Source organism: Pipra filicauda, unplaced genomic scaffold (genome assembly GCF_003945595.2).
Source record: "Pipra filicauda isolate LSUMZ 115617 unplaced genomic scaffold, ASM394559v2 scaffold23_size5868930_pilon, whole genome shotgun sequence".
NCBI lineage: Eukaryota > Metazoa > Chordata > Aves > Passeriformes > Pipridae > Pipra > Pipra filicauda.
Window position 1 is genome coordinate 1805960 of NW_024104354.1, and position 19311 is coordinate 1825270.

The following is a 19311-nucleotide window of genomic DNA, read 5'->3' on the forward strand; positions in this document are numbered from 1 at the left end:
TACTTTTTGATTTATCTAAAACTGGAAACTATTTGGATACTGTTCAAGCTCTGGAATGAGTTGGTGCATGAGTTTTTGGACAGGATATTAAAACCTCCTGACAAAGACTATCCAAAATGTGATGATCCACCTATGACAGCTGAACCTGTGATTTGTAAAGAAAATAAAAAATGAGAGAAAGGTAGAAGGCTTCAATAACCATAGGCAAGAATAAAGAGGGATGGAAGGAGGGCAAAGCTCCATTTTTGCTGAACTCTTCCACTTGAACTCAGCACAAGATTGAAGAACTCTGGGTATATTCTACCAAATTGCTTAAAATTCATTCGTGTTGCATGAAATCTGAACGCACAGGGGCAAAGGTCTGCTAAAGAGAAACTGAAGAAATGCTTTGGAAAATTTATTTGGTGTCTCTCCCTGGTACAGGGCACCAGAAGAAGAACATCCACCAAATGTGCTTGCACTGTCAAGTGATGACTCACTAGGACTGCAATAAAACACTGGGAAAGGCATGTCCAGGGCTTTATTTCTTAGGTTTCTGCTGCTGGAAGGAGGAAGCGCAGTTCAGGTGTGGGGTGAAGTAGATTCTAGCTTCTTGACTTAAAAAGATCTAGGAATAGATGAGGTCTACAAGGGGTAGCAAAGGCAACCACACACTGGTACCTTCTGCTTTTCTTACTGCCTACAGTTGTAGAAGGAACAAAAGACACACTAAAAAAATCAACATCCCAGGGGATGGAAAAATCTCACTTATTCTTATTTTTTCTATTCTCTCACCTTCCTCTGGGATTCTGAAGAAAACCTCAAGTCTTCCAGCTGCCATTAGTAGCAAATATCTGTCCATGGGGGAAATCTGGGATCCCCTCTGAATAAGAATACAACTGTTTTAGACCAGGGGAAGGTCTGAAAAGCCCATAGTTTAATTTGAAAACTGTTTTTCCACCCTGTCTCTTGATGCACATGGTTATAAGACTATCATTTTCCATGCTAACAGATCCAGACTCCCAGAGTGAAATAAAAAACCTGTGAAGCCCAGCTGATGAGCGTGCTTCCCAGACCACTGTCCCTGCAGTAGTCCATCCATGTGCTTCTGATAGGTAATCTGTCCACAGCAGGCACTCCCTAGGGAGAGGTCTTTTCTGACCAGTTGCCAAACTGTACACCCTGGGTATACTGTGACAACACATGTGGTTGCCTGGTTACCTTGGGAAAAGACATCACTGATGAATACATTATAGTCCCAGCTCTCTGATGCTACAGTCTTTGAGGTAAATGAAGAATCTTCTCCATTTGAACAATAAATGGGGGCCTGTGGCTAAAAGGCTACTCAGGTATGTCAAGAGAAGAACACAGACTCTTGTGATCGGATGATGGCACCCACTGAAAGTGAATATAAAGAATTTCAAGAGAAGAACGTGAGGCACATATGTTCCCCTCCTGGATATGACAGCAGACAGCTCTAAGTCCATGGAAACTGAAAAGATGGCTATAGGACATAGAAAGGAATGGGTAGTATGCAGATTGTCTCTCTCATTGAGTTTCATGGAAGGACTCTGGTGCCACAGGAAGTCAGTGCCACCTGGCTAACCTCTCTCTGATTAGAGTAGGACAAACCTAAAGACTACAGAGGCAGTAAATGTCACACACAGTAAACACTAATGCACAGCAAATCCACCATGTTAACAAAACAGGAGCAATGGTGTTTACGTTCCTTTGATCTTACCTCTAAATCATTAAAAAATAAATGTGTGTCAGCAAGATTAAAAATCATTTCTTCCATTCTCAGTCCAAGCGTCACTGCCATTGGTGGATCCTTAAAAAACAGAAAGCAAGGTTAACTACTTACACACTTGTAAGTTATGTCAGAACTACTTTAAAAATTGCTGTATTCAAAGTGTTTTGAAAAATTAACACAGTAAGAAATTTCTCTGAAATCCTTTCAGTATTAAGCTACTTTAATATGATACTGTAAGAAGAGACTGCTAAACCTGTGCGAGAAAATCTGAGGAGCTGTGGATGTTGAAAAATCAAGCTTTTTGAAAGTTGAGGAATTTACAACCTGGCTGAACTGACAGGAAAAAACCTGGTGGCCATAAACATACAGATAAACAAGCATAAAGAAGGTTGGAAACAGGGAAGGAACTTTTCACTAAAGAGGTATGTAGGAAAAATACTGTGATAGGAAGGTGTGACTTAAGTGGCCTTTTCCATTTCTAATGTCTCTGCTTTATAAAAATACAAAAGGTAGTCTGAACCTATGTCCATTTCCCCAAATTCAGTTTCACTTTGGATAAATCATCACAGCCTTGGCTATGCTTAGGTCTACATTGCTTCTTTCTCACACTTTCTTCCACTCCAGTATGTAGCTTCAAACCTTGCACTTGATCCTTCTCTGTCTCTGTATTTCCCCTTCTTCCATGAAGGCACTCAATGATGAATTTCTGGTCTTTCCTTTATGATTTTACTGCAGCTATTCATTCAACAAAGTGCCTACAATCTATGGCATGATTCTTTAGCTGGCCCACAGGAATGGGAAATGTTGTAAGTTTGTAAGTTTGTTTGTTTGCTACAGATCTCCCCTTCATTTCTGTAGAAATACTAGATTCTTGTCCCTGGATGAGATTCATTCAAAATGTCCCATTTGTTTGTATGTTGACTTTCACACTATCAAACTGCTCTATCTCAGCAAGATATCACAAATCTACCGATTTGCAATAATGCTATCTGAGAGCATTAAGTGTTTAGCAAATGTAAGGTAATTAATTTAACTTTTCTAAGTTTGCTAGGAAATAGTAAAGCAAATTTGCATTACCTTACATTTGTTTTAGAATAATAGTTCCTGGTGCTTTGCTGACATCTGGTAATTAGTTTGATTACTGTCTTAATTATCTGCCTGAGCTTGTGGGGTTAAGTTAACTTTTTAATGCTTAATGTACTGCAATGGACTTTCAAAATACATGTGATCCTCTTCACATTAAAATATGAAAAAAAAAGACTATATTCCATAATTTAAACTTTGATTGACACTATCAAATTTTCAGAAATCCCTTCTTAAATACCTTGAGATTTAAAGTCTAAAAGTTTACCAGCATGTAGCAACAAAATCACACAAAACCTCAGCTGATCATTTGTTAGTATTTGGATCAAAGGCTTCCCAACCAAGATCAGACACCCACTACTCCAGGGCTTCACAATGACAGAATAAAAGATGGCTTCTGCACTCAAGCATTTAATAACTAATGGTAAAATCTAAAACACAGACATATTTTGACTCTTGCTCATGAAAAAGTCATACCTGAAGGGGAGAACAGTATTCAAGAAATTGTTATGATTCAAAGTTAGATCCAATACTTTCAGCGAAAGGAAATATTTTTATGTTGACCCTCGAACTGGTCTAGACTACCTTTCAGAAGTAAAAACCAAATGCAGTGCCCAGTAACAGAACTTCATCCCCTCTGTCTTCTGCAGTCATATTTACTGGATTTGAAAGTCACATGGCTAAAGGCAGCAGCAAGTGCAAAGGTCAGTTTTCCAAAAGGATGATCAAGGAACACACATTAACAGATTTGTAAAACTCATGTTAGGTACTTAAAACACAAATAATCAAACTACCCTGGACTCATGAGATTCCTCATCAAGCCATGATGTTTTTATCAAAATGTCATCACATATAAACATGTGTTTGCATTTTTCTTTTTCTGTGCACAGTTAATTATGGATTTTTCTTTCTAGATAAAATACAGTAGAGAGTATTTGCAATATGCTTCTTTGCCTCAATCCTACAAACACTAAGGCATGTGCATAACTTTATGAACAGGTGGTAATTCATTATTATTTATGTAAGTTACTCACTGGAGTGCGTCCAAAGCTGTAATCTCACTTTTGATTCTCATCCTGTTTTTACCCCTTTCTGAGTAGAAGCAGACTCGAATGTGGAAATTTGCTATAATGTATTCCATTATAATGCCACCTATGTATGACAATTTCCTGCCTTGCCTATTATAGTTTAAAGACATTAAATATGACAAAGCTTTTATGATTTTCTTATTAATAGTAGTTTTGTAACCAACTCTGCCTGACTTTATTACTATTAATATTATATTTCCTATGTTCCTGTTTTGACAAAAGTATGAGAAGGATATTGAGAGGTACTACATAAAAACTAAAATAAAGCAAAAAAAATTCATTTCAGCTTAGCACAACATTGATATGGGATCTCCCTATAACAACTTCTGCTGAGGAGAGTCACTGGAATTGAATTCTCAAGGCATGAACAATTTTTCCCTTAATAAATTGACCAAAACTTGCACTGCAACTGTTTAACAGGAATTACACATCATGTTCCAGCTCTTGCCATGTTAAGTTATTTTCTTCACATATAAAATAGCCAAAAAAAGAAGATTTGTCATGGTCTTGTGGTTTTATACTGTTTGCACAACGTGGAGGAACATCACAATCATCATTTTAGTCTTTCAACTTGAAGCAGAAGTTACAGATTGATTCAAGTGGCACAAAGGACTGAGTGTTGAACAGAAAGCAAGAAACTTGCAGCTGATACAGATTTTAGCACAGCAAATTGGAAAACTTAATAAGAGGCAGACTGAACTTCTGCCAAAATAGTATTTTCAGCTACTCTGCACAAGCACACACAAAAGAGGAAACAATGATTTAAAAAAAACCCTCAAACAAATCTGGAAGTTTTCCTCAGATAATTTGTAGAATAAAGAACAACTCTTTGGCCCTCAGAGGCATGATGTTAGCCAGATATCATTAGTGTGCAGAAAAATCAAGACCAGCTAAAGCAGCTCTGTATACCAAAATACAAATTACTTTAGTTACATTCAGATGAAGGCACTACTCTGGAGCCAGACTGTCTGCCTGTGGATTTCTGTACTAGACTGGTCCATCCACTGGAATGCCTCCTGGGAGACTAGATAAAAATATTCTAGGAGGACCAATATTTATATGTGTGTTTTGACCAAGAGGAAAGTGACTGGAATAAAGCCCCAAAAGCTCAGTGTCCATTACTAGAAGAAATCTTTTTAATACTGTCTTGGAAATCAGGTTTCAGCAGAAGATGTTCAAAATCATTTCATTTCTTGGAAAAAAAATACAAACACCAAACTGACTTTCAGAACACCTCAGAAAACAAAGAGATTACCGTCAGGTAGATTTCTTGTGTGAGCAATTTGGATGCATAAAGCCTTAAAAATAAGCATGAAAACAAGCAAAATATATGAATAGTATTGTAGGAAGTGGTTTTCAATTGGGTGGCTGTCCTGAACAAACTCAGAACAAAACTGGCCTCTGGGAAAAGTGGAAATGCTTTATTTAAATACCAATATTTTTAGCTTAGGGACACTTCCCTATGTTATGTAGGAATCTTAGATTTAATTTCAGCTCTAACTCTCTCATAGGGGACATTTGTCCCAGGAGAGATTCATATGGGTGGTAACGGAGGAAGAGAATATATCTCTTCTTAATAATCATATGTGGTGGCTGATGAAGGAAAACTCACATAACTCCATAGAGAGTTTCTGTTCCATGCTCTCTATAAGGTGGTATGAAAATGAACTCAGAGCTCTCAGACAAGGAGGGAGTGAATGGAGAGGACAACTGGAGGTGATGAGAGGTACACTATTAATACAGGCGAACAAGAGAATATTTATGAGTGAATTTGGGAATGTCATCATGGGTGTTAATGGCGACAAAGTTTTTCTGCTTAATAACTGGACAAGCAGAGAGTGGAGCAGTAAAAAGCTTCTGAGCCCTTTCAGAGAAGTATACAAGGCCTCCCTGACAGCTTTCTGTAATTCGCAATGTTATCAAAAATGGCAAAATATGATCATCAAGTGTGGATTTATTTTGATTTTTGCACTTGGAAATCACATTCTCTCCCTTCTAAGCTCACAAAGGAATTTTTTTCTTTTTTTTTAACTAGTTGCACCTTGAGTCACATCATTTATCTTGGCATCCTTACCCTCTGGGTCAACCTGGGAGTAATGAATGCAACATAAATGCTGGGATGTAGACAAAACTCCAGCTTAATCAGTCTTCAACCAGCAAGAATAACTGGAGTGCAATAGAACAAAGAATATTCACTGTTCACAGGGAATAAGAATGTACCTCGTAAACTTTAAAGAGATGATATCTCCTAACACATGTCCTGTCACATCAACCAATGCTCACTTAAGAGCTCAGCATTGTAGAAAAAGATATCTGCCAACTGGTGTTCAGCTGCAAAAACCATCATTGTCCACACAAGTCACAATATAACAGCTCCAATGCCAATGTTTGCAATATTGGATATATTGCAATACTACAGCTCCTGCAGTAAGTAATTTAAAATAGAAACGTACTAGTTTTATGAAGAACAAAGCAGATGAGCAATGAGCTAAACAGCAAGAGGTACTCTTACTGCTGGGAGGCAGCATGGTTTCCCTGAAACCTAACACAGCTGTAGCATAGTTTTTATTCCCTTTTTATGTTAGCTTTGACCAGTCCAATAAAATAACCACTACACCAAAAGTCCCAGAGAAATACTCACAGGTAGAAAACATCAAGGCACGGAATATCCTCTGGGTAAGTTTTATATTTAAAATTAAAAGAGACACATTGACCAACCTCTGGCCAAGTCTCTTCCAGTTCAGTTGCTTTGAAGCTATACTCTACTGGTGCCAAGAGAAGCAGTTTGCCCCGTGTTTTAAATGAGATGCTTACAGCTGAATCCAACAACTTAAATCTTTGAGCAAATTTTAATTTTGCTTTTAACACGGTTATTATAACAGCTCTAGAAAATCCTGAAGTCAAATAACTATCACACCATGCAAAGTGCTGAACAAGTATATACCAAGGAGAGTGTCCATTCTCAACTTCATAAACCCTCAGGTATAAGTTAGAAATTTGTTGTTCTCTTGACAAATATACAATCTGAAACTTGCCTACCGGATCCAGGCCTTCCCAAATATTCTCTGCCAATGAAAGCCCCCACTGCCTATGGGAATGTTGGTTTGTCTTTTCTTTTTCTTTTCTACTCCAACCACTTGTTAAACTGTAGAAATATTTTTAAAGAGAAAGTGTTTATCTCCAGGTACAACTGCAGCTCTCAAGTGCTTCTACACTCACACACAGAGCCCTTCGCCATAATATGCTGCACCTCCCCTCACTGCATACCTGCGCAGCTGAATTGAAGCAGAACAGAGAGATTAAAAGACTAATTTCTGAGTTTTTCTTTTCACCTGGTTACTGAAAGAAACCGGGAAAGGAGCTGGTGAAAACGAGGAATGAAAGTTTGCATGTCAAGGAGTAGATGGGAAAGAACTGTGGGTGAATATCCTTGCCTGTCAGTATATTCGCACTAGCTCTACACTCGCTCCTTGCATCTCATCTCACTCACTCCCTGCAAGTATGAAGTGAGCACACTTGGTAGAAATGGTATGAGATGCCTTCCCTTAAAGCAATGTTCAGATTAACAAGACATGATATTCTCATGTAGAAAATTTAAATATGGGAGATAGGGAAAATTCTGCTTTTCCTGTGAGGGTTTTTTTTGGTGGGGTTTCTTTTTTTGGGAGTAACTCAGTTATGTTATACAAAATGAGCTCATAAAATACATGTGGAAGAACACAGTATGCACGGCTGAGCATCTGTGTGACATTAGATGCCTTTATTTTTTAAAATCAGATAGCAAATCATCCCAATTAAATAATTTAGTATCACCACTATTTCTTTTTTCATTGTTAAGTAATGATTTTATACCACCTTTCCAGGATAAAGAGCTCTCTCAAGACTTTTGAAAGACCTATGTGCTCACACAGCTTCTGCTGACAACCTCACAGTTCCTGGACTATTTACTCTCATAGCAACCCCATTCTCATAACAATCCAATCTTCAATCTGTATTAAGACCTTGTGTAAAGATGGAAATCATATGCAGAAAAGATAAGGACTACATTTGTTAACAATGCATCATGCATCAGAGACTGAGTCAAGTCCATCTGTGGTATCTTTCTCTTCTCCCATTTCTAACCTCTTAGGCAATTAGGCTCAGACACATCCCACCTTAAGTTTAGTCAGCACTTCAGTGACATGCAAAAACTAAAGCCTGCTCATGATAAGCTCTCCCTGCATTCCCTTTCCTACTGTTCTAGCCACCTTGCAGTTAACAATATATATATTTGAGTTTCACTGGTAATTACTCATTACATTCCAAACAAATTGTATGTAAATATGGCAAAGGCAGTCACTGCAGGAAAGAAAAAGTCTACAGTGCCTGGAAATGAGCACCTTTCCTTCATTGTGTGGATGCCACCTATCACTACCAAAAAAGAAAAGAAAAAGAAAAAAATATTTTACTTAGGAATTCCCTGCCTTTTGCTTCGTAGTTGTCCATGACATTTATTTACTGATGTTGATCTCAGTTACCCTTGGTTTGTAGAAGCTGACTTTACCTACTGTTAGTACTACGGGCCATTAATATGCCATTACTGTTCTAAAGTCTCTGTATGAAGAGTCAGTTTTAGCAGCACATGTGTTCTTAAGAACAACGGTACTGGGATGTTTTCAAATATCCTTACTCCTAACCAAGTGGGAAATGAAGAGGAATTACATTTCTGTTGCAGTTTCCAAGACAGTTTTCAAACTTATCCATAGATGTTTTGTGAGCCGGAAAATGTGCTCTGATTTCAAAAACTCTGCATTAAAGTTGATTCAGGAAACATCTTAAGGGCACAATCAAAACAGAATGAAAGGAATGACTGCATCACTGGAGCAATTCAAAAAGTCCTATCGCAGACTATAGGCTACTCTCAAAGTCATAGAAATGTTCACGTTCAGCTAGGTTTGTCTCTTGTTTTGAAAACTATTCGTTGGAAATGGTTCTGACAAAGTCACTGTTGTTACAATATTTGAAAAACAGTAGAAGAGGATTTCTTGACAGAGTACTGAAATGTGCACAGATTTGGCACTGTGAAGCTGCAAAGCAAGCAAAGCTGATTTTTTTAAAAATACATGAATAACTATCCTTATCTTAGAATTCCAGAAATTCAGATTTTTCACTTGGCCTCTGATTTTTCCTATTTATTTTTAATAACCAAAAAAGGCTGCACACATGGAAGACTGGTCCATCCATGGTTATAATCCACAGGTTTTGGCTTTGGACATCTCTAACCCACTGGTTGGAGAGGTAGGTGTGAAAAGCATTTCTGTAATATACTATTTCTTACATGTTTTTCTCAAGCATCTGATTCTGGCCAGAATAAAGAGGCTGAAAAGATGCTAAACAAACCCTTTATCTGACAGAGTATGAACATGGTTATGTTATGTTCTACTGTTATGTTCTTAAAAAGTAATACCTTTGCATTCATTTCACTGGAATGGCACAACACACAGAAAACGATGTATGTACATCCCAACATTCCCCTTGTCCATTTTCTTCCTTCCACATATTTGCTTTAATTTTTTTCGTTTTATTCAGGCCTTTAGCTCTACTCCCACCAGTCTGCTCCTGTTGCTATGCACCAGCTCCTTCTCCTTTGCCGGAGTAACCATTCCCTGGGCTCCCATCACCAGTACAGTGGGGCTCACTGCTGACTCAGCAAGGGAGCTTCTGTTCTTGCAGGCTGCCACTGCCTCTCTTTGCCTCCCTCACTCTTCTTCCTACTCTCAGGCTCACTGCTCTGTGACTTGAACTCCTTTTCGACTCATGGGAGGGGAGATGATGCTTAAAACTACTTAAGAGACAGTTTCACTCCCCAGCATTACTCACCCCAGAGCCAGCCAAGGGAACCAAAGATTTCACAGAAGAGGTGGGGAGTCAAAGAATAACATCTGCAGCTGGCACTGAAATAGATCAGACTCTTACTTACCCTGATTCATCAATTTCCCATAAATTCATCCACCACTCCAGTTTCTTATTTCTTCCTCTACATTTCCAGATACTCTCAGTTACTTCCATTTGTGCACTTCATCTATTATCTCCCTGCAATGTCTCTTCCAATGTCAGAAACCTCACCCTTGTTCCTCTATAAACTCTTCAGCTTCTGCTTCAGCCTTTATATATTGTGCTTAGGGTCTGTGTCTCATTTCTGTCCTTGACTTCTTCACATTAACCCTCTGAAAATGGGGTTTCCTGTACACCTTCCCTCCAACTATGACCAAGCCATAATAAATGTGGGAGGTGAAAAACATATATATATATATATATATATATATATGCAAACCAGATAGCTCTGATAAAGTGAATTGACACAGAATTCATAGCTCACATACCTTGCCATACTTTTGTGCATAGGATCCTGTAAGCAGTGAATGAAAAACTATGATTGTTTCATCCAAATCCCAAACAAATACACGCTGAAAAGAGAATTGGGGAACATATTATCAAACAAATAACATCCAAGTTCCACCACCATCCCACCCAGGGGGGGCTAAAAGTCAGCGGAGTCCTAAAGTTTCATCAACCATTTAACAGAGCAGGTTTTCTCTGACAATCAGCAGTAACAGTGTATCATGCATGGTAAAAACTCAAAAGGAGAGTAACTTTTTTTCTCTTCAACCATTTCTTATTTGTCCTCAAAAAAGCTTTTCACAAAAGCTCTATAACACAGATTTCAGAAACATGATGTGGAGTCAAACGTAATTGTTAAGGATAAACAGTACTTTCAGATACTTCTCTGTGAGTCTTATTGATTCAAGATTCTTCTTTATTTCGACTGTAGAACTAAAATAAGGTCTTGGGTAAAAGTGCCACATATAATGCAGAATTTAAATAATATTATAGAATATAACAGATCATAGTAACTCCATTTCATTAATTCAATTTCACTAGTTTTCATTTTCATTGGTAAATAAAAAACAACAAATAAACATATGAACAACCCCCCAAACAAACAAAACAACAAAACAAACAAAACAAAACAAAAGAAGCCTGAAATGTAAGAAGTTAGTCTCTTCATTGGAAAAGTTAAATCCTTTAAAAAGCAAAAAATATATAAGTTTCTGTACAAAAGCAATGGCATTTACATTCAGTGCCTAGCCCTGAAGCCCACCCTGCTACCCCAGGAGGGGCTGTTTAGCCAGCCAAGTCCCAGCTCTGATTCTGTCTTCTTCTATACCCAGCGCTGGTCAGTGAAGGCAGAGCAGTGGGACTGGCCAGGGCTGCTGGCTCCCAGTGCTGCTCTGGTGGCAGTGGGGGACACACTGCACTGGCAGGCAGCACATCTCTGATGCCAGAGCTGGAGTATTACACACACAGGCACTTCACTTCCTCCTGTCACTGTAAGGCAGTGCACTGCTAACACAGGAGTAATAGGACTATAATTACTCTGTTGCTAAGACATCCCCTGTGCTTGAAATCATCCTCCCGTATATTAGGCATTTCATTGCTAAACACTGATCTTGCACTGTACTATCTACTGATAGAAGCTGCCTCATTGAAATCCGCTGACATTACTTACAAGCACAAGGACAAACTGGTGCCTAAGTACTTAAAAGGCTACACCCGGATGATCCTGCATATTTACATGGTGTCCATAAATATATGCAATTAAGCTGAATGATATATTTGAGATTTCCTACTCAAAAAACTAAAAGAAAATGTCACAATTTTGAGTACAGATTTGTGCTTCTATTGCATGAGGAACTGCAAGACATGCAATCTGAGAGCTAAAAAGACCAAGGCTGAAACACATTTACCTTTCTGCCTAACTTTGTGATGCAGAACAATAAAGTCTCATTGTACATGTACGTTAAAGCAGCTACTAATCTCTGTTGCATTCAGTTAGTGAGACTGAGTCCATGACGTTTTCTAAAATGCTTTAAGCTATTTCTACAGATGCAGTTTTCAGAATTTACTCTTCACAGAAGAAATCTCCACATCAACATTCATCAATTACCAGAGGCATACCTCCAAGTCACTGTCCGGAGGGGGTGATGGATTATTCTTCCGTCCTCTACCCCTAGACTTCGACCCAGAACTCCTACACGTTCTCTCATCGAGATCTTTAATTGGCGTGGAGGGGCTCTGCACTGTGTCAAACTCCCCTGTGAAGTCAACCATTCATGTAAAAATTAGTACTGGATTTTTAAATAATTTTTTTTTCTTTTCTCAAAGTTGGACATGTCTGTATGCAAAGTCAGTGACAAGATACATGTAAAAAAAGCTGTAAAAAATGAGTGTCTTATGTAGATGGAATCAGCAGATGCCACATACTCTTTTGACTTTACCAATGAAACATTCTAAACCCTAGCAGAATAAGATTAAAATGACACATATGCATCTGCAGATACATACACAAATATGCATAAGCCTAGGTAAAATAACATCAAGGATGATGTATTTTAGAAGTCACCGTAATGGCTTCTCAGAACATGAAGTGCCTTTTACTTAGGTAGTTCATTTCCCATGTTTGAAGTTCAGCTAGACTTATTTCCAAGTCCTGCATTACTTTTACCAGAACACCCTCTGACACTCGTCCATGCCCCAGAACAGCCAGGCAGCTTCCTGCTTCATCTCCTCCTCCCATGTCACTACTCTCTAGCAGAATTCACCTCTTTTTTCCTTAGAGGTATGCAGGGAAAGGACAAGACACACAGACAGAAATCACAGCAAGGGTTATTCCTATTAGATATTAGGAAAAATTTCTTCACTGTGAGAGTGTCAGGACCTGGGATGGGTTCCCAGCCAGAGAGGCTGTGCATTCTCCATCCCTGGAGATACTCAAAACTCCACTGGACACAGCTCTGAGCAACATGACCTAAGCTGGCTCATCCATGAGCAGATAGGACCAAAAGACTCACTGAGGTCCCTTCCAACATGAACAACTGAATGTTTCTGTGATCTTCCTCAAGTCATTGACTCTTTGCTTCTCCACAACAAAAAAAAAAAGAAACCAATTATGATCTAGCAGGCTCTAAAAAGAAAAAGGAGACTGAAGGTCTCAGTTGAGTCTGCAGTAACATAATGTAACACAACAGTTGAATTCTTAATCTCTTCCATCATTTGTGTACACCTTGCAGTCAACCACATACAAAAGATACTAAAAATAAATATACTGGAAGATTTACATCTTGACTGGAAACATACTGGTGTATTTTTTGGAAGAAAAAGATTTAAGCCCATGATGTTACATTCCTGAATGGCAGCTCTAGAGCTCCAGACATTGTGATGAAAGTATTACAGATTCAAGGAAAGGGAGAATAAGAAGAAACTTAGTTCCTGAGCCTACTGGTTAGGACATTTACCTGAAGAAGGACACATCTAAGTTCTCTGGGGTACACTTGTTTATTTGACTGATTGATTTAAATGAAGTATAAAGACTTATTTTCATGGCCCAGAATCCACAGCCCTGTATACATGTGGAAGGTGATGAATCCTCCATGAAATAGGAGGAAATCAGATTTGCCTCTCTTGCTTCCACAGAAAGTGCTTCTCTGCTTGCAGAAAAAACAGAGCAAAACTTTCAGACAGCAGCTAAGAAGAGATTTTTCAAAATTGCAATTTGAGAATTTATTCCAGATACCATTTTAGATAGCTCTGTCCTGAATTGGATAAGGATTATATCCGTTCTATAGTAGTTTCTCTGTCAGTTAAAATTCTTATTTGCCAAAAAATGACAGGAAAATTAAGCAGCAATAATAATACCCAACGAAAAATGTTCTCATTGTGGTTTCTCTTGTTCCTACAGAATGAAGGGAGAGAATTCTTGTTGAGTAATCATTTCTATTCCTAGTATGATGTTGATGTCAGTAAGGACACTGCAGGCAGTAAAGCAATCAATAAGATCACGTTATCTTAGTTCTTTCCCCATAAGAAGAACGGCAAAACATATTTTGGTAAATGTAAAAATGTACAAAAAGAAGCTTCTTAACCAGGATCCTTGTGCAGCAAAGACCTACACTGGCTTCAAAAGAAGTTCTGGGTGTGCAGGAGTTCTGCACAAGAATACAGTTTCCTAGATTTTTCAGACAGAGTGGAAAAAATATCCCAAACCAAATCAGAAATGAAAAGGCAAAAATTAAGTGAAGATGGATGTTTACATTCTTACCAGAAAGTCTTCATATTTATAACATTTCAACATTCTAAAATAAAATCAAAACTCATTCTACAGTAATGTATTAAAACATCTGTTCTCAATGACTGTGTTTATAAATAAAATACAAAAAAAGAAGCCCTGTTCTAAATCTTCTCTGAAAGTATCCAACGACCAAAGTAAATAACTTCAATTTTCATTTAGCATTACCCATTACCACTTTCCCCAGGCTTCTGTTTGGGTCAATGCTGTACATGTTTGCATAATTATCTACTAATTAGTATTGTAACTAATCATTGTTCCTTGTAAAATCTAGATATTTAAAACCAACTTTATTTCATTATGCTAATCTCTAAATCAGAATGAGCAGCTGTCTCTTACTTGAATGCAAGGTATGCATCTATTTTAGAACTGCAGAAGTCAGTAGTGCATGTTTTTTCAAACAACTGTAGGCTTAATTGCTTGAATTGCTTGTTACCAACAGCAGGCTAAAGGAGAAACTGCATTCTCTTATCCTCTGCTTTAGAAATGAGGTCAATACTGATAAAACGAAAACTTATTAAAAATTCAGCCATGTAACATAAAGAATAGTGAGAAATTCTAGTATCAAAGAGTACATTACCCTCATGAAGAGTTGCTACTGCAGCTCATATTAGAAGAAATTTTTATGACAATGTTTGAAATTTTTTAGCTTTTCCAAGATTCAACACATGCCTAATAAATATACTACATAACCTCCTGGGCTACAAGCAGCATCAGGGATCCAACAAAACAAGAGGAAACTGTTAAAACCAGAATGTGGAATGACCGCTTTATCACAGATGTCCTCACACACATTCATATACTTGTTCGTATCCAATACGAAGCCCTTCATTCTGTGGAGACCTTGCAGCACTCCAGTTAGAGGATAGGGAGTTACAGCATCACCACTACAAATGGAGGTCATCTTTCATATCCAGAATATTGTTTCCCATCTCTGGTTTGATGTGAACATCCTCTCCTCCTTGTTAAAACACAGTTCTACCACTTAAGCAGGAGAAAAGAGTTTATGCAGTGCATTTAAACCTAATGCCATCTCCCAGAGAATCTGCAAAGGGTGACTTCATTGCGGGTACCAAATTAAGAGAGTAAGCTTTGCTGCATCGCAGGAACCAAACAGGAGCTAATATCCTACAGTGATTCACCTCCCTTAACCCTGGACATATGAAAGTGAGATGCCTTAACATGAAGCTTTTATCCAGGTCTATTTCCTCTGCTAGAGTTTTATTTGCCCTAGATTAAATGTACTTACGTATTCATCAAATGTACTCATATATACTTATCCCCTGAGACCTCATCTGAGGGTTCATCTGAGTTATCCCTATTTGAGATGAAGTGCCCTAGGAGATACTTATTTCTCTCACAAATGTTCTCTGGTAATGAGTGCATTTTGAAAAATCTTAATATAAATCAGGCACAATACAAAATCAGAAGCCTTGAGGCTTGAGCATCACACAGATGTGAGATGGATGAATTTCTGAGCCCCTTCATACTTTCCTTATGGATTGACTTTTGCTACATATTCTTACCTGACACAGCAGACAGAAGATGGCTGCAACGTTACAAGCCTGTTTTTTGTTTGTTTTTGTTTTTTTTTCTGGCTTGTAATGTGTTACTGCTTGTCATGAATAGCAGAAAGAGTAAAGTCTATTTCAATTTTCATCTCATTTTCTTTACTTGGTCAATAAGTAAAATTGTAACTGATATTAACTCTTGATCTGATGGGGATTTATTATGAAACTGAGAAATCCTATATGTTTGGAGGGTACTAGAGGTTTTGATTAGATATTTGAATTAATAGTTAGAAGAGATGGCAGAAGAATAAAGTGCCTTGCTGTGTTTAGTCTTAGGTTTTAGTTGGAGTAAGTCTTAAGGACTTAAGGTCTGTTAGACAGTAAGTGAACATGGTGAGTGCTAAAGATCTGCAGTATCTGAAATGGTCTCCAAGACACTGCACCTCACCAATGGAAACATATTTTTACAGTGACACAGAAGTGCATAGGCATGACATGCATTCACAAAGTGGGCGTTTCACTCTCAGCAGAGGGTCGCATGATCAGTGCAACACTCAACAGAAATAAGGAACAGATGGGGGTGGATTTGTTAAGTTCAGATGAACAACCTACTTAAAAAGAAAGCAAATTCCTATGTTTAAACAATCCACAACCAAGAAAAATCTTTAATGTTTCACAGACGTGAAGCCTTCGTAATTTTTCAACCTGTTCAAATTCTGTAAGATTCCTTTTTTTGCCAATTCTCTTCAATACTAAGGGTGTTCATAATAGATGATAAATTTACACAGCATTTTTAGGAAACAGAGATACATATGGGGGAGGCAATATGGGAAACTGATTTTCTCAAATGAGAATATGAAGGAATAATAAAGAAACAAGAAAAAGTACACAGGACATGCACAATTATTAAAATGCTTCATTCTCTTTTAAAAATACATATGATTTGTATCTGTTATAGATATCCTCAAACTGTTGAAATTTCACTTGATGTTGCATTACCTCTTAACTCTTTCTTCCTAAATTTACATTCTGAGACTACCGAATAATATATTACACTTTTCAGAAAAAATCAAGGGAATGTGTATCTCCCCATAGCTATTCCATACCATATCCATATCCATACCCATATCCATATCCATGTCCATATCCATATCCATATCCATATCCATATCCACAGGATACCACACCACACACCAAACACACACACACATGCACACACTTGAACTTTAAAAATCAGCCTGAGGAAAACATCTGGGTAGGAAAAATTTCAACTCATGCAATTAAAGTTCCAACATTTTTAGTAAATTTAAGCAGCTTATATTAAGTATGAGGCTTTGCTTATACTTTTCTACACAGTGTTACCTTTCCTTTGTACACATTCATTATAATAATAGTCTTTCTACTGTACTTTTCAATAAGATGGTGCAGTTGTTGGAAATATTTATGCAGTAAGTTGATTTTGTGACTAAAGCACAAATTCCTCCCCTATGCAGAGCCTAATCCAAAAGTCAGTTTGTTAGTCTTTTAAGCTGGAACTCAGCTTAAAGAAGACAGAAGTTCTCTATCAACTGGCACCTCAGGAAGTCTTCCATCATCCCCATATCACCACTGGCCAATCAGAGCTCAAATCAGTCCAGCAGTTTAATTACCTAGGTAGCATCATCTCCTCGGATGGTAAGATTGACGGAGAGATAGACAACAGGTTAGCAAAGGCATAGAGTGCCTTCAGAAAGCTTCATAAAAGAGTTTGGCGAAATAAACACTTGAAGAAAAGTACAAAGATCAGTGTTTACAGAGCCATAGTGCTGTCTACTCTCTTATATGGAACTGAATCATGGGTCATCTACTGCCACCACCTGCGTCTCCTAGAACGCTTCCATCAACGCTGTCTCCGTACAATCCTAAACATCCACTGGTCAGATTATGTTACTAATACGTCTGTTCTAGAACAAGCAGCAGTCACAAGCATTGAGGCCATGTTGATGAGAACACAGCTGCGCTGGGCAGGACACGTCTCCAGGATGAAGGACCACCGCCTCCCTAAGATCTTGCTTTATGGTGAACTTGCCACCAACTGCCGCATGAGAGGAGCCCTGAAGAGAAGATACAAGGACTCCCTAAAACAACATCTCAGCCTTGGCCATATTGACCAACATAACTGGTCTACTCTGGCCTCCAATTGGGAGGCCTGGAGACACACCATCTATAACGCTGCTGATGCTTTTGAGAAAGCACGCAGGATCACCCTTGAGGAGAAAAGACAACGCAGAAAGATTTGTGCCTTGCAGAATATACCACCTAAGGAGTCTTTCTGCTGTGCCTTTTGCAACCGGACGTGTCTATCTCGTATTGGCCTTTTTACCCACCAACGCGCTTGTAACAAACGTGGGTAGAGCCCTTCCCAAATCTTCGTTCGCAAAGCCTAGCCGTGAAAAAAGAAAAAAAAAAGTCTTTTTAGAAATGCTCCCAGTCTGTGGGTAAGGGAGACACTACCCGTGCTGCCTGAGTGAAGCCAGTGATGCGAAGAAGCCCTGGAAGACATTGCTCTGAGTGCTGAGGAAAAATGAACTGTCATTACCCACCAGGGGTGTCCTAGGAATACAAGTAATAGGCTACTGTGCTGCGGCTGTGATGTGGTGGCTGTGCACAAGAGGGCAGGGCTGGGCAGGAAAAGGGAGTCTCCTCGTGTCTCCTGAGAATGCTCTTTTTGTAAATTAGACTAGTTCAATATGATTTTTTTTTAAAGAGACTTGTGCTATTAAGCTATTTCTCTATTCTTTGTTACCTAGATTAGTGAATTAACAAGCATAGATGGCTTGTACACATTTGAATAAAGCCCAGTCATGCTCTTGCTAGCATGGCTGGGATATAGTTAAATGAACAATGGTATCTTGTGTTAAATTCTTTACAGTCATACTTCAGAATGTGTAGGTGGAAACAGGAATGTCCCGCTGTCAGTAATAGTGACAACCATCTCAGCCTGAAAACACTTCATTTAAGTAGCAAACATGACAGGTTTCCTAACTATACAGTAAAAAACTTATTTTGGCTGGTTTACATTGTGAAGTTTTCTGAAAGGCATGACTTAAAACGTCGATATTCAAACAAGGCATTCAATCAATGCAAGGTGGATGTGGAAATCCCGTCCTTATACAAGTAGAGAATAAAATAGAAAAATTGTTTTCACCTGAATGTAGATCTGTACCTGGTTGACTAGTCAAGCCAGGGAGAGAGTCCTGTAACTGGTAGGTTGATGATGATGATGAAGTGCCATCAGCCGTGTTGTTTGAGGTCATATATGTACCATATGTTGATGCTGAGTAATACTGTGCATATTGATTTTGGCCAAAAGCTGTGTATGATGGATAATCCTAAAACAGCAAATGCAGCAGAGCACTTAATTAAGTACAGTAATGAATGATTTTTTTCCATTAAGTATTTCTAAATGTACAATCACATGACTTTTTCAAGCATTCTGAAGGCTTGGTTAGCACTTTTTTTAATTTAAGAATATTTAATGTTTTTTAATTTAAGGATATTTGCTAAAAAACTACAGTGAGATTGATGAAATATTTAAATGCCACAAGATGTAACCAGGTTTCCAATGAAATTTTGATCACTTTCCACAGAGAACAGCACTGAACCACAGTGAATGTCATTCAACATAACAGACCTAAGTTAAAGTAACATGCTATAACTGGAGTGATATAAGTCCTCTCATAATTGGCAAAT

At 38.2% G+C, this 19311-nt stretch overlaps 1 protein-coding gene across 1 annotated transcript in view; it reads right to left on the minus strand.

Moving 5' to 3' along the window:
- EYA4 (EYA transcriptional coactivator and phosphatase 4) overlaps window positions 1-19311 on the minus strand; it is a 145371-nt gene that overhangs the window by 12572 nt on the left and 113488 nt on the right. Inside the window, exons 10-13 of the mRNA XM_039381776.1 lie at window positions 18785-18950; window positions 11902-12038; window positions 10266-10349; window positions 1721-1810 (exon numbers count right to left, since the gene is read on the minus strand). Coding sequence (XP_039237710.1) covers window positions 1721-1810; window positions 10266-10349; window positions 11902-12038; window positions 18785-18950 — 477 coding nt within the window. The remainder of the gene's footprint in view (window positions 1-1720; window positions 1811-10265; window positions 10350-11901; window positions 12039-18784; window positions 18951-19311) is intronic.